Source organism: Anser cygnoides, chromosome 1 (genome assembly GCF_040182565.1).
Source record: "Anser cygnoides isolate HZ-2024a breed goose chromosome 1, Taihu_goose_T2T_genome, whole genome shotgun sequence".
NCBI classification, from domain to species: Eukaryota; Metazoa; Chordata; class Aves; order Anseriformes; family Anatidae; genus Anser; species Anser cygnoides.
This window is the reverse complement of record NC_089873.1, coordinates 809,658-823,649: the sequence shown is the minus strand read 5'-3', so window position 1 is coordinate 823,649 and position 13,992 is coordinate 809,658. Positions and strand designations below refer to the sequence as shown.

Here is a 13,992-nt window from a genome sequence, read left to right as displayed (position 1 = left end):
GAATCAGTGTGCTGTTTTGCAGGGGGAAGATTTAAATGCCTCAAGCTGTCATTTTTCCCTCATTCTCTAAGTAGTACATGATAAACAATAAAAGATAAATAATGCAAAATGTCCCCAGAAGATATGTCAGTTCCTGAGATTAGTTTTTTGGGCAACAATTTGGTTGGAATTGCATGTGCTCAACTCCAGCCTGCTCTAATGATCTGAGAGTGGAAGTTGCTTTTGAAAAGAGTAGGCACCTAGTTCACTTTGGCATGGCAAGAAACATTACCCAATTTTAATACACTTGTTTGTTTTTTTCTTCATATTCCTTACAGATATATAGCCTGTGTAACATGCTCTAGGTGGCCCTGCTTGGGCAGGGCGGTTGGGCTAGATGGTCTCAGGAGGTCCCTTCCAACCGCAACCACTCTGTGATTCTGTGATAGGTTGGGATACGATTTAGCCAGCTGGAGTTCCTGTATTTTATGTATATAACTCAGGAAGAGAGACGTAGTTTTTATGATGTTGTGGTTATGTGACTTTTTTAGATATTCAACTCAAGTTGCCTGATGTGTCTACACACTCCAGCAAATAGCTGCTGGGAGCTAAAAACCAGTGGCTCAGCAAACAAGTGAGATTACAGAACTAAGTAAAATTATTTGAGGAAGTAAACCAAAGGTTTAAGCAACTTTGAATTTAACTTTAATAACTAGACTGTTTTTTAATTTTTGATATCCGCTTCAAATGGTCTTTGACTCTTCATTCTTGAAATGAGTGAGATTCCAGAGATTTCTTTGCTTACAGTGGTTGCATCTGAAGAGCTATTTTGATAAATGGAGTTGGTTTGTATGCATAGGGATGGCATGGCCAAGCAGACTGGCTTCACAAAAAATGAAAAATGAGAAAAATAAGAATGCTGCTTGCTGTGCTAGAGGCAGCCTCTCCTTTTCCAGTTTTCGTTTTTTATTGTATGTAATTAAATCCATTGGCATTTGTGTCTAAAACAAATTCTGTGCTCCAGATGTTTTTCCTCTCTGAATACATGGCGTGTTTGAGTAGAGTTGTTTTACACATGTAGCTATCTGTCTTGATTCTCAGTAGCAGTGTAAATCTTATTTGGCACGGTCTTTCATTTATTGCCTAGCAGGGATAGGGATTTTTTTTTTTTAATTTGGCTAGCTAGCTGTTGTAGGCTATATCTGCTGTTTCAAGCAGTGCAATTACGAATGTTTTTCTCTCTAAATATGCGTATATATCTCGAGCACTGTCAATAAGTACAAGGCTTCCAGAACGTGCTTGGTTTTGCATGATTGCAGTTCTACAAAAGTAATTCCATTTTGGCAAAGAAAGTAAATACTCGAATAACCACAGTCTCCACTTTAAAGGTGTCTGTAGCTTTCCACAACTATAACCACAGCCAAAAACAAAAATAGAAGCTGTGGGAAGACAGAAACCTGTTGCATAGATTGTGATTTCAGCTGCTCCAGATCTGTTTAGCAGACGAGTTTCTTACAGTGTATGAATTGCTGTATTGACCAGTGACGATAGTGGAAACTTCTGATATCCACAACTCCCCCAAACCAATCTGTCTTCTGCTGGAGCAGGTGTAGGTAAACTCAAATGGCCAGTAGAGAATATACTTATTTCTTACCGTGTTCCCTAATGATTCCAAGTAAATTAACTATACTAAACATTTAAGAATATTCTAGATTGAATACATGGTTCTTGATGGCTTTCTAGAAGCAAAATTCCAAATGTGGATCAGTATCGTTACAGCCTTGTGCTCCCACAGCTCCGGTATTGGATGCAGCAAGTTCTAGGTCCCACCACCTGCTTTGGCTTTGGCAAGTCTTTTTGGTGTAAGGTTTCAAATTTGAGTGACTAAATCTGTTTTTAAGCATGTAATTAAAACATGGTTATTTTTCTTTTCCCCAGAAGTACTCAGCTTGTAACAAAGCACATTCCTGTTCCTGTAGAAACAGGTTGTTCTCCTTTTTTTCCCCCCTCTCTATTCTTTTCCCACTACTGAAATCAGTACAGTGAAGATCTTTAATATTCCTTGGAGCTCCGTAAAGACTCTGTAGTTTCTGTGGTCACCAGGGTCATGAAAGCTCCAGATGTTCCAGTACCTGCCTCTAAATGCACTCCATGCTCATGATGTTATTTGCTGATCCTTTCTGCCTGCCCACATCACCCCGAACATAAAACTCCAGATAGTTAATGATTTCTCCTTGCCTGGCCTGGTAAAAACGTCCCTCATGGCAGGTTCTGCTTAAGGTAGCCAATAAAATTAGTAATAGCTTAAAAATCACATATAAAGAAGATGTTGCAGATGTATTTAGCTAGCTTCCCAGATCTAATTCACATGGTAGTTTCTTGTGAAAAGTAAGTAGTTTGGTAGAATTTCCCTCACTAAAGAGCTTCCAGTACTGCTAAATCTCACAATTTGTGTGTTGGGCTTGAGAAGTATGCTTTTTATGGTGTATTGAATCTTCTAGTTTCTATATGTTGATCTGAATTTTGTGTGGGAAACGTGGTGTTCAGTGACTGTTCCCTTTGAATGAGCCTTCTGAATGTCCCTGCATATTCTCCTGGAAGGAACCCCAGCCGAATATAAGGTTGCAAAGTTAACTCATTTGTCTGTTTTTTCAGCAATCTTTACTGTTTTCTTTTTCTTCCTTTCTTTGCTTTCTTCTGTTTCTGCCTCTCTTGCCGCCTTTCTCTCTTGCTGTGGGTATTGCTCAGAGTATTTAGACCTGCAGTCAGAGGGTATGTATGATGGTGACGTGCTCAGGGTTCCAAACATCCACCTGACAAGTAGTCGCTCCCGTTAGTTACTTCATACTGGGCTGGAAAAAAGAGCTGTTGGACCATTGGGAAAGCTCATCTTTTCACAATCAGATACAGCAGATCTAGAAATAATATGCTGAAAAACTGAATCGGAGGTTGTGTGTAGTCCCTTGTGAAAGCATGCGCACAGTCAGCGTATCCGTTAATGAAATGTGAAAATGCAAATGTGGTGTTCACTCGTTCCATGCATCGTGTGTCCTTGAGCTTCTGCCGTTCCACCTGTTTGTGAGCTTTTTCTGCAAATAGGAATTTTTTATTACTATTTTAAAGGAAAGTTCACGCTCGGTTCAGGATGACCGTAATGAAGCTTTGCTGACTGCACTCTGCTGATGCACCCACTACTGGAATCGCTGCCTGCGTTAACTGGGGGCAGGGATAAAGTCTCTTGGGACTTTCTTACACCACCACTAACAAATATTTTTGTTTTACTTGGATGCTGTAATATGCCATGAAATAACACTAGGTATGTTTTCCAGTTTTATTTTTTTTATTTTTTTAACAAAATACTTATTTTTTCTGACGTTTGCTTTCTGTTTTAAATTGTGGGTTCTTATTAATTACTTTCAAAAAATCATTCATTTAAATGATGTTTCCCAGCCACTGTTCAGACTAGCAAGACTTTGCTATAATTTCTGGATGAGATCAGAGACAAAAAGAGAAAGTCACTGTGTTATAAGCACATCTCCTAACTGTTTCATTTGAAGAGTATGTCACGGAAAGCATGTAAACTTTCATATCTAGAAAGGACAGATACCTGATGAACAGAAATATCATTCTGACCTCTCTGAGCAGGAGGTTCAGGAAACACAGCTCAGCACGCACCTCCAATCTCCGGAGACTCCAGGTTTTTCAAGTTACGAGCTGTGAGGTATTTTTAAAATATTTGTTTTATTACAACATGTCCTTGTTTTACTTAATATTTTAATAATTACCAAAACTTCTGAAAGCTTTCTGCCTCTCGTGCAAGTAGTCAAGTACACGCCGCATTTCAGAAGTACTTGCTGTTGGCAGTGCTTTCTGCCAGAAGGACCTGGCAGCGCTCACGCCGTGACCGAGCGGTCGGCGAGGAGCAGCCAGCGCCAGGGCTCTGAGCTGCCCGCGCTGCGGGGGCCTCGGCAGCCGCTGCGGGGCTTCGCCCGAGCTGTGGGACCGGAGGGTGAACGAGGCAGGGGAGTTCTGCAGCGCTGCTGGCCTGGGCAGCCTCGCACCTCTCGTGGTCATCGAGCTGCGGGTAGCGGCGTGAGCAGCAGCGAGACCTGCGTTGAGTGCAACAGCAAAATGACGGATGCGAAGTGTACGCAGCGTGACCGGTGCTTTTCTGGGGGAAATGGCTTGCATTTCCTTGTCTGTCTGCTTAACTTTTAGCTGTATGATATTAATGCAAGCTTTTGCACCACTTTATGTTTTCAAAAGCTATCTGAAGTATTTCACTGCTGAGCTGTTCAAATAAAGTTTCTAAGCAGATTCTTAGACGATGTGCTGCACATTAGAAAAAAATGAAAAAAAAACAAACAGCTTTTGCTGTGTATGGTGATAGTGGGCTTGGGATGTTTGTAACTTTTAATTTCTTTTTCAGTTTATTAACCTTACCTAACTACTCATGCTATTTTCTTCTTAATCCTTTTTTACTTTTATTTTTTTTTTTTGATTGTGCAATATGTTCATTCACTGCCCCCTTCTCCCCACTGCCTCCTCTGCTGGATGGTTTGATAAGCAACCAAGAAAGCAAGTGTAGAGGGGAGGCTGGAATTCCTTCTGTAAAGTGCTGCTTGCTATCTGTTAAGCACAGATACATTTCTTTTGTGCCAGTATAATATCGACTCTGATTTTGTACATTCCTGAGCTTTGGAGGCAGCCGCTGTAAGTGCCACAGTGGTTTCCTTAGAACCGAGGTGAAAATGAGACAAAACCAGCAATTTCTGCCATTTCTGCAAGTTTTGCGTTTCTGCAAAATCACGGTAGAAGTCTCCTCTTGTTTCTGATCACATGCAGTTCTGGGATGAAAGCATTAAACGTGGGTTCTGGCAGCAGTGAAAGCCTCACACCCTCCTGCTGGCACAGCTCAGACGCAGGGGCCCGCAGCGCGCTCCCGCTGGCACGGCCGGCGCGGGGCTTACGTGCAGCAGAGACAAGCGCCCTCCAGTTCCCCAGGCCGAGCGGAGTTACGTTGTCACAGTGGATGTTTTGAGCTCTCCCATTTTGGGATGTGTTTTTCTGTCCTGTGCCTGCTGACTGTTCACCCTGCATGACGTGCCGGTCTGCCCTTGCCACGACGAGCATGATAAAGCGGCGCGAGAAGTGGTTGTCTTGCTTCTGCCTCATGTCTCTGCCTAGCTGGGAAGAGCTGCTGGAATGCTTTGAAAAGATGATTAGGGCGAAATGAGCATGCTGTGGAAGACTGGGCATGGAGCATGCCTCCAGCTTTTCTATAACACTTGGCTGCACATCGGTGTGCTTTTATTCTGAAAGAGTAGAAGTGACGCAGCTAATCCGAGGTGCCACTTCACCACGTTTTCAGTCAGAGGTGAACGTTTAGTGCCATAATTGGCATAGGTGGGATCTTTGATGCTGACACGTTGGCCTTTTTAATGTAAGCTTGCATGTAAATTTGGCGTTCGGACCTCCCGGCTTGGGTGGCCTCGTGTAATCCTTATCCGGCACCCACGGTGGCAGCCCGCGGGGCAGCGCGTGTGGCCTGGGGCTGCTGCATCTCGTACGTTGTCTTCTGGTCGGTTGTTGCAGAGTCTGGCTTTTAAGGACTTGCTTGTGGGCTCCGCATGAGACTTGTGTTTAGGTACGCTTTTTATACGAGTCTTGCTTCTTCGTTCATAGCACCACTGTTTTTCCTAGTGTGTCTTCACGGAGTTTTGTTGTCTATAATACTGACTGACTGTTTACCAAAGAGACTAGAGAATACCCAAAGTGTATGCCAGGAGCCACAGTAGTGAGCTTCAGAGGTGGGTAGAACTGAACCCCAGCTGAGGCTGAGCCATTCAGTGTCAAATCCAATTTACTTACTGAATTACTTAAAGCTCATTCGTGACTACAGGCTGAATTCTTCACAGGTCCTTTGGTAGCGAGATGCAGGTCAGTTGGACTTGGCCTCAGGAGAAACCACATTAGGTGCTGTAGCGTGGTAGTACAATTCAGAGCCAGTATGGCATATCCGAACCCGCAGCAAAGCCGTTACAGCTTAGTTTGTCTTGCTAGATGCAGGAGGCTCTCAGTAAACAGTAAAAGACAGATGGAGAAGTGTGTTTTGTGGTAGCATTGTGGAAATGTTACAAGAAGTGAAACTGGGCAGAAGAGAGGTGTTCAAAAAATCGCAATGCTAAAATTTACTCCATAAAGCTAATGGAAATCTATGGGCAGAGCTGAAGTGATATCAGAAGTTAGGCGAGCTCCTGATGTTTTCATCTCCACAAATAGAACAGTATGTTTCTGTATTTTAACTGGGTGTTAGTTTTGATATAGGATGGTTTTGTGACAACCTCAGTAATTACAAAATGTGAATGTCCTTGTTTAATCCTGTTTTTCTAGGAAGAAATTGCACTGCAAGGAAAACAGTAGTATTGTTAGGCTGAGGAACCTTTGCGTTTGCTGGATTTGGGCACTAGAGCAAAAAATAAACAACCATTCTGTAGCACCTGAGGTCTGCAATGAGGATATATAATATTTCTTGTAGCATGTGTAATGCATTATGTGGTGTAAATGCTGAGAACTCCGTGCAATCTTTTTGCAATTTTTTCTCTAAAAACAAGTTAATGCAGTTGAATCTCATTAGCTGAGAGAGCTCTGAGTTTTCAGTAGCGTGTGAGAAGCAAATCTCTTCAGAGAATTCATATGGCTGCAGGATGAGCAAGTCAGAGACCTTGCACGGGATCGTCCTCGTGGTGCTTCTAGCAGAAGGTGAGAAATTCCCCAGAGGCAGCTAGAAGTCAGGGTTCATCTGCTCAAGCCTCCTGTCTGAAGTAATGTGTGTGCATTTGGGAAATGGCACTGAAAGCCTACTTGAAGCCAGGTATAATACTATTACAGCTTACCATGAGCTACCTTGTCTTCTGGTTTGTTGGCTTAAACAGTAACCCTGTTCACGTCTCCCAGCGGTGAGGCAGTACGTGTGTACGTGTGTGTGCACAGATCTTGCCCGGACACTAGCGACTTCGGCCAGAAGGGTTTCAGTTGCCTTTCTTGTTTTATATATGGGTATATCTGTTAACATAAAATAACAGCTTTTCAAGAAGTTGTTATAAATACTCCTTTGCTTAGAATCAGCATTGTGATTTATCACATAGTTGTTCTAACTGAAACCAAGGTGCTTGGCAGTACCCATCACCCTCGGTTGTGCCTTACGAATTAGGAACCTGCTGCCTGAAAGGACAAACCATAGACGATGTTTAAGGTATGAAATACATAGGTAACCTTGAAGAGTGAACGGGAATGATTTAGTTGCTTCCCTTCCACTCTCCTTAAAATCCCCTGCCGTGCTCTCAGCAGTCTGTGACGTGTGTCACTCAGGGCTGCTCCTCAGTCTGCCCCCCCCGGTTGCTGTGGCCGCAGCTCCCCAGCTTCCATGTGCTGAAGTTGGCTCCAGCAGGAGGTACTCCTTGCCAGTGTCCGCACATAGCACATAGTTACCTGCCCGTCCCCGAGATCCCCAGCTCGTTGGTTTGCTGGCTTTCTTCTCTTCTGGACACCAGGCAACAGTCTCCTGCTGCCATGAAGCTCCTGTCCCGAGACCTCAAAGTTGTCTTCTTCAGGCTCTCCTGTAGAAGCCCTGCTGCGTAAAGGCCACGTGGGGACTGTCCTGTTGAGCACGGTGTGAGTTCACCCGTGTCCCACTGCAGTGAGGCAGACGCGGTAACTGTGCTGAACGTGGTGCTCTCGGGGCAGCCAGGCGCAGGGCAGTCCAGAGGCAGCACCAGCGGTTAGGAGGAGACGTCTCCGTCTTACTTTATGCAGGCTGTGTCCTAACCCGGGGGTGAGGATGCCTGCACCTAGTAACGCAGGCCGTACCTTCCAGTCTTATTTACTGGGAAGGCTGGAGAGTCTGGGCAGTCAGCTTGTGCTCCGGGGGGGAAGCATCTCAGAAAGCATTGCAGTGTTTGCAGAAAGAGAGGGGCCTCTGTTCTGTGACCTCCAGGCAGCAGTATTTACAAACTGAGTGGTTAATTTGCAGTTTGGCCACAATACGGAGCTCAGCGAGCACAAAGAGAAGTGTCCAAGCGTGTTGGAAAGCCCCGTGGGCACGGCCGTAGGTGGCATTCACAAGTAGCTTGTGCTGAGTGCTCGGCCGCCGTGAAAAAGGCGCAGCTGTGGGCAGACTTCAGCTGCCGCTGGAGGACTCGTACGAGTGGCTTGGAGCTGGACGGGAACTCATTCTTCCTGGAGTGGGGAGTGGTAGAGACCTGGCTGCGGAGCGTAACTCAGAGGAGGCTGCGGTAGGGCCGCGTGTTGCTGCTGGTACCTTGTCGTGCTCAGCCTGCCTGAGCCGAGCTCACGGGACAGCGGTTGGGTTTGTTCACGGGTGACACGCTGCCTGTGCCCGGCCCTGCCCCGAGCAGCACGTAGCTGGAGCAGCACGTAGCGGGTTTGCCTCTGGTGACCTGGAAGCGGACCGCGTGGGTGGTGGCACTGGCAGCAGGGTTATACCTGTCCGCTAAAAATAAGCTGACCGGAGGAACAGAAACACGAAGTATTTATAGGTACCGGAGTTTATTCTAGGCTAGAAGTAGGTGCTGTCATTAGCCTCCCGCATGTTCCACACAACCCCTTGTTTTTCACGCCGTTAGTTTGGCCTCTGAGTGTCCTTCTGCGTAGCCTCGCGTGTCCAGCCTTGCTTTTCCATGGGGCTGTTGGGGAAAGATAAATTTCCATCCCCCTGTAGTGGTCAGGTAACCTCGGGACTTCGTAATACTGGAATCCTTGAGTCATGGAAATTGTAGCGATTGAATTTAAGAAGTTTATCTTTGAGCAGTTTAAATGTCGTGAGCTCCAGTTTCTTGTGTGGGAAGTCATTTTCTAATGACATTTCTGGCAACTCAGTTTAATTCTCTGCTGTCTCAACTATCCCCTGCAGTTTCTCTGAAGTGTATTTTTGTACTTGTGGTATTTCCTTTTAAGAGCACATGAGCCCTTTAGGAAGATAAATGTTTTGATCTCATTATTCTGCATTTTTTATGTATTTTTTTTTCACGAGCACACAGAAAAGTGGCTACAGAAATAGAACCTAGGTCTCAGAATCTGTCCTGTCTTAGTTCCCAAGCTGTGCATATACGTACTTACATGTATACATTATGTGTTTTCCTAGGAGCTGTGACAGGATTCCAGCCCAGTCATCTGCTGAGGTTTCCTTCCATTTTTGTAGGCATGCCCTCCGAAAGAAGGAGGAGAAATTTTTCTTGACTGGGTTGAAATTGTGTGGAAGATGATTCACAGGCAAAACTTTCCTCTGCCTTAGAAGGCAAAAAATAACAATGTTCACAGAAATCACTTCTCCCGTCAGAAATGCCAGTCTTCTTAATACAAACGTAGCTGTTTTGGAGGTTTTGTGCTAGCAGGTTGTTTATTTTTCAGGATTTGAGCTTCTGTTCTGTTGTAGTGAGACGTCATTGGAAATGTTACCCCTCAAGCGTGGGGATCTGTCATCGTATGTGTTACTGAAAGCAAGTCAGTTTGACTGTGGTTGGCTTCCGAGGGTACCACTCGTGAGCACCCAGCGAGTTTTTTGTCTTCCTCAGCTTTAGGTTCTGTACTTCAACTTAAGTCCTTTCTGAGTGCACACAGAAATGCCAGTTGCCTCTCTGTAAACGCGCACAGATTGCAGCAGGATAGGCGCCTGTGCTAGGTCAGGAACGTGCTTTGCCAGAACCAGGAGCTCAAAGAGCCACGAGCTCGCAGAATCGCCTGCTGGTGGTGGGTAGCGGAGGGCAGCTCCAGGGAAGGTGAACGGCGGTGGCGGTGGTAGTCAGAGCCACGTCCAGGTAAGCAGCGTGATGTTGGTTTATTTCTCCCTGGAGTGACCGTGATTTTCTGGACCTTCTAAACTTGCACAGTTGTGGCTGAACGTACTTCACGTTTGCATCCTTTCTACGGTTTGTTTTCTGTGTCATTCATAGGAAGGTGCACCAGAGGTAGCTGCAGAGGGTGACAGAGTGTCTTGTTTGCAGGCAGGGGGGATAAGTTGAAAACTCCTCGGACCAATTTTGCTGCAGGAAACGAGAATGTCTTTCTTGAGGAGCTACTGTTCCTCCTCCAGTACACATATAAGGCTTTTAATTCCCATTTCTTTTCAGTTCTTACTTCTTTATGAGAATTGTGTGGCCTGTGCTAGGAGAGGAGGAGGAATATACATTTTTTCTGTAGGAATTTAAGCCCCATTAATTGGCATTTTAACATGAACTTGACTTCTCCCCACACAGTGATGCAGACTGCATGGTTATTGATAAGCTGGCCATCACGGACATCGGAACGACAAAAGCGTCCAAACCACTGAACAACATGGCCCAGCACCCGGAGGAACACCAGAACACAGCGGCTGTTACAGCTGTCACAGAAACAGCCACAAAAGACAGGTGAGCTGGCCAAAATTCTCCTTTACTTGCCTGCGCCGGAGAGTTGATTTTTACTTTGTCACTGAATGTGGTTATTCTACCACTAGTGTGTGGTCGGTGTTGCACACTGAGTACATCTGAGTGTCTTGGGGTGCATTATACTGCTGGGAGTGCAGAGCTGTTCCTGCGGCGTACTGCGTGCAACTTTGTTTCCTACAGGCTCTACCAAATCATCTGTTACGTTAGAATAATAGACTTCTCATTTCTTCCTCACACAGCAATTATTCAGGTTGGTTTGTTCAGGTGACTGTATAGACATTTACAATTAAAATGGTATGAGGAAATTTCGGAATGTGTTTTGTTAACTGAAACTGGAAGGAATCTAGAGGAGAAATTATTTCATAATCATTGTGACTGTGACTGTTTAGGTCTTTTTTTAAATATGGAAACCAATCATTCTGAGCAACTAGTGCTGTCACCCTCGTAGCTCTGCTGTGGCTCCTGTTTTTGGCCAGAGAGCTGTGTAACATTAAGGAGGTGCTCCTGCTCGTCTTGAACCAGCGCATCCTCTCTGGTATGGCTCATCCCTCCTGGGACAAACTTGCCGATAGGTTCAATCTCAGGTGATGGTGCTTAGCTGAAGCGAGACATCTGGGCCATCCTACAATTATATCTTCTGTTAGATATTTGTGGTGAGAGGAGGACGTTCTAACAACTGCCTTGAGCTTCATTCAGCGATTCACTGAACTCCATTAACATCTGCTGTGGATATCAGCAGTATTGGTTATTACATCTCCCCTGTACAGCTTCTGTGTAGCTTTTGAATCTGCAGTTTGCAACCAGAATCACACAAATTCTAGTGGTAGTTTAACACACGCCTGGGAGGAAGCCGGTGATCCCATCGGGTGGTTGCTCACCACCCCGCTCAGGTGCTGCCAGGGCCATGAGCGCACCAGCAGGCAGGGGGACGTCCGCGCGGAGCTGAGGGTGACAGCGAGGCAGGGACAGAATCCCCACAGGCAAGGTGCCTGGTCCCACAGGACCCCATCCAGCAGTGGCCATGCACATCCTAGTCCTGGAACACGCCAGGGAGCCAAGGCAGCAGGTCTGTGCCAGCAGGGCACGAGGCCCGGTGCTGCGTGCCGCGGGCAGGGGTGAGTGCCGAGGTGCTCTCGGGACACGGTTGCGTGTGTTCCAAACTTCGTTCAGCGCATTAATTGATGTTGTGCAATCAGCAAAGTGGACTTCTTGGTTTCTGTTTTGATTTCTAAATGTATTTGGTAAAAGATTCGGAAGAGGTTCTGACTAGGAAAGCTAATAATGTTTTAGCAGGTAGAAGAAACAAAAATAGAGGAGGGATGGCTCAGATACTACTGCAGAGGAAAGTACACAACCAGGATGAAAGTAAGCTTTAGGGGTGAGTATGATTCAGTAGCTGTATTTCTCTAATATTACTCTTTGGCTTTGTCTTTAGGAAAGAAGAAGTCTTGCCCTGTGCTGAAGCCACATTAAATGGCCCCGCTTGATGAAACAGATGCAATGGGACGTGTGTGATCCAGGCCAGGCTGCTACCTGGTGATGCAATTTGTCAATTTTTTTTTTTTCATTTTAATTTTATTTTTTAATAAATGCTGCATTGATGAGAGAGCTGGCATTCAGGACCAGACATGCAGTTTCAACACCAACAATCTGTTCTGAAAGACACTTGCATTGTCTAAATGTAGCATTGATCAGTTAGTCATCACAGGAATGATGGGGTTCTTCCCAAGCAAGCCTTCTGCCTAATTTTAGTTCCTTGTCCCCTTCCCTCTCTCCCTTGTTTTTGTTTTGTATTTGGGGTTCAGTCCTATTTTCTTAGTGTTATTGCACACAGTATTCAGCTTCTCTTCAGAAAGGTAGCAGGTCTAACGCTGGGACTTGGACAGTGCACAGGAGTCCCGCAGTCGTGTGACCAAAGTTCCTGATGGAGCTGTCTTTGGGCAGCATTTGCACCGCTTTTGTATAGCAATAAAGCCTTATCAGAAACATTTCATAGGAGGAAAAGATGCAAACACTTTAAATGGGATGAGGCAGGGAGGGATTTTATTTTACATTTTTGTGGGGTGGGAGGGAAATCATTGACATCATCCCAAGCCAGAGGCCAGGTAGCTAACTTACCGTAATGCTGAACCGTCTTGAGAAGCGGGAAGTCTCTGCATTCCAGTGAATTGCTCAGTGCTCTCTCTCGGGAGATGGGACAGTTCACTGCAGGATCTTGGGTCGTTTAGCAATTGGCCTCTTCTGTCCGAGCCATCAAAACTCAACTTCCCGGATGTCGTCCTCAGTTGGCTGCAGAGTATGCAAAGAAGGTAGCATGTTGTTTGCCAGCTGAGAGGATAATGATCCACTGGACTGCTGCCATGCAGGAACAAGAGCAGATATGGCACAAACAGGTTATCAGGTGTTTGCTGGCTTTTTGGAGACTAATGTATTTTCAAATTATTATGGAAATCCTTTTCTGTTTGTTTTGTTCTGTTTTTAAAGTTTTTAATGGATGCAGGAACAGCAACACTTTTGCACTTTGTACCTAGTGACAACATTGGAGAGTGAAACGGCCCCAGCACAGGACTCCTGCTGTTCCTTACCCCCAGGCAGTCGGGCATGGAGAGGTTGGGGGGGACATGCCGCTGCCCTGGGATGGTAGAGTAAGACAGTATGGAGAAACGGACTGCGCTTCAAACTGCCTGGGAGCAAGGTCAGTTAAAGATGTGTACTTGACCCTGGAACACAGGATCTTCTGCACAGGCTGAAGGACCTACTCCTGTAAAGACTGTACCAGTTTCAGACACAGGTCTGCACTGGTTTGTGCTGGTCTCTGCATTGAGCTTGTTCCCAGACTGGACTTGTGCACGTAGATCATACGGGTGTAGATGTTGGGCCACGTGCAGAACCAGGCTCGGGCTGGTAACAGCAGATCGCCGTCACCAGTGCTCGTTCTCTACCCCTAGACTAGATACAGAGCTGGGCCTGCTTTTGTGTGTAAGCTGTATGCTGAAATCCACCTGTCAAATGTTAAATGCCGCTTATTTTATTAGTCCAAGATCTAAGCTGGAAAATCATTCACTTTGGAATAAAAGCATGAAGCTTGACACATAGGTAGCCAAATAGCTTATTTTCTGATATATTCTCACTTGTGCATAACGAGGGACTTTACCCTGTGAGTATGAAAAAGTACCTCACACAGATCTGTTGTTATGAGCAAAGGCATCCTAGCCAAACTTCAGTCTTTTAAAAAAATACTTTATTTTTAACTGTGATATGTATGTAGTGCATATGAAAATTTCTTAACTGTGTTGAGAGGTGGTGTGTGGGGGGGAGTGAGATGAACAAAACGTTTTCGCTGTTAGAGTCAGTCTGTTCTGCTGGATCAGTATCCGACGGTGACGTACCCGCAGCACGAGGCTGTCATATGCCCAAGGATTACATATTTCCATTTTCGCTCTTAGGGAAGGTTGAGGATTTGATTTGTTAGAATGCCAGCTATGGAGATTAGAGCGCAGAAAGCAGGATGAGATTACTCTGTGCATCTTTGAAGTTGCGTGCTGGGGTTGTGGGCCACTTGTATGCT

General features: G+C 45.4%; 1 protein-coding gene across 5 annotated transcripts in view; it reads left to right on the top strand.

Moving 5' to 3' along the window:
• Positions 1-13,515, top strand: part of PPP6R2 (protein phosphatase 6 regulatory subunit 2) — a 98,524-nt gene extending 85,009 nt beyond the window's left edge. For 4 of the 5 annotated variants that reach the window (XM_066994421.1, XM_066994462.1, XM_066994499.1 and 1 more), the window contains 3 exons: positions 2,728-2,751; positions 10,254-10,406; positions 11,860-13,515. In XM_066994421.1, the coding sequence (XP_066850522.1) occupies positions 2,728-2,751; positions 10,254-10,406; positions 11,860-11,911 (229 nt within the window). In that variant the 3' untranslated portion in view covers positions 11,912-13,515. The remainder of the gene's footprint in view (positions 1-2,727; positions 2,752-10,253; positions 10,407-11,859) is intronic. The other variant, XM_066994532.1, reaches the window with a different exon arrangement.
• Positions 13,516-13,992: the final 477 nt, after the last annotated feature.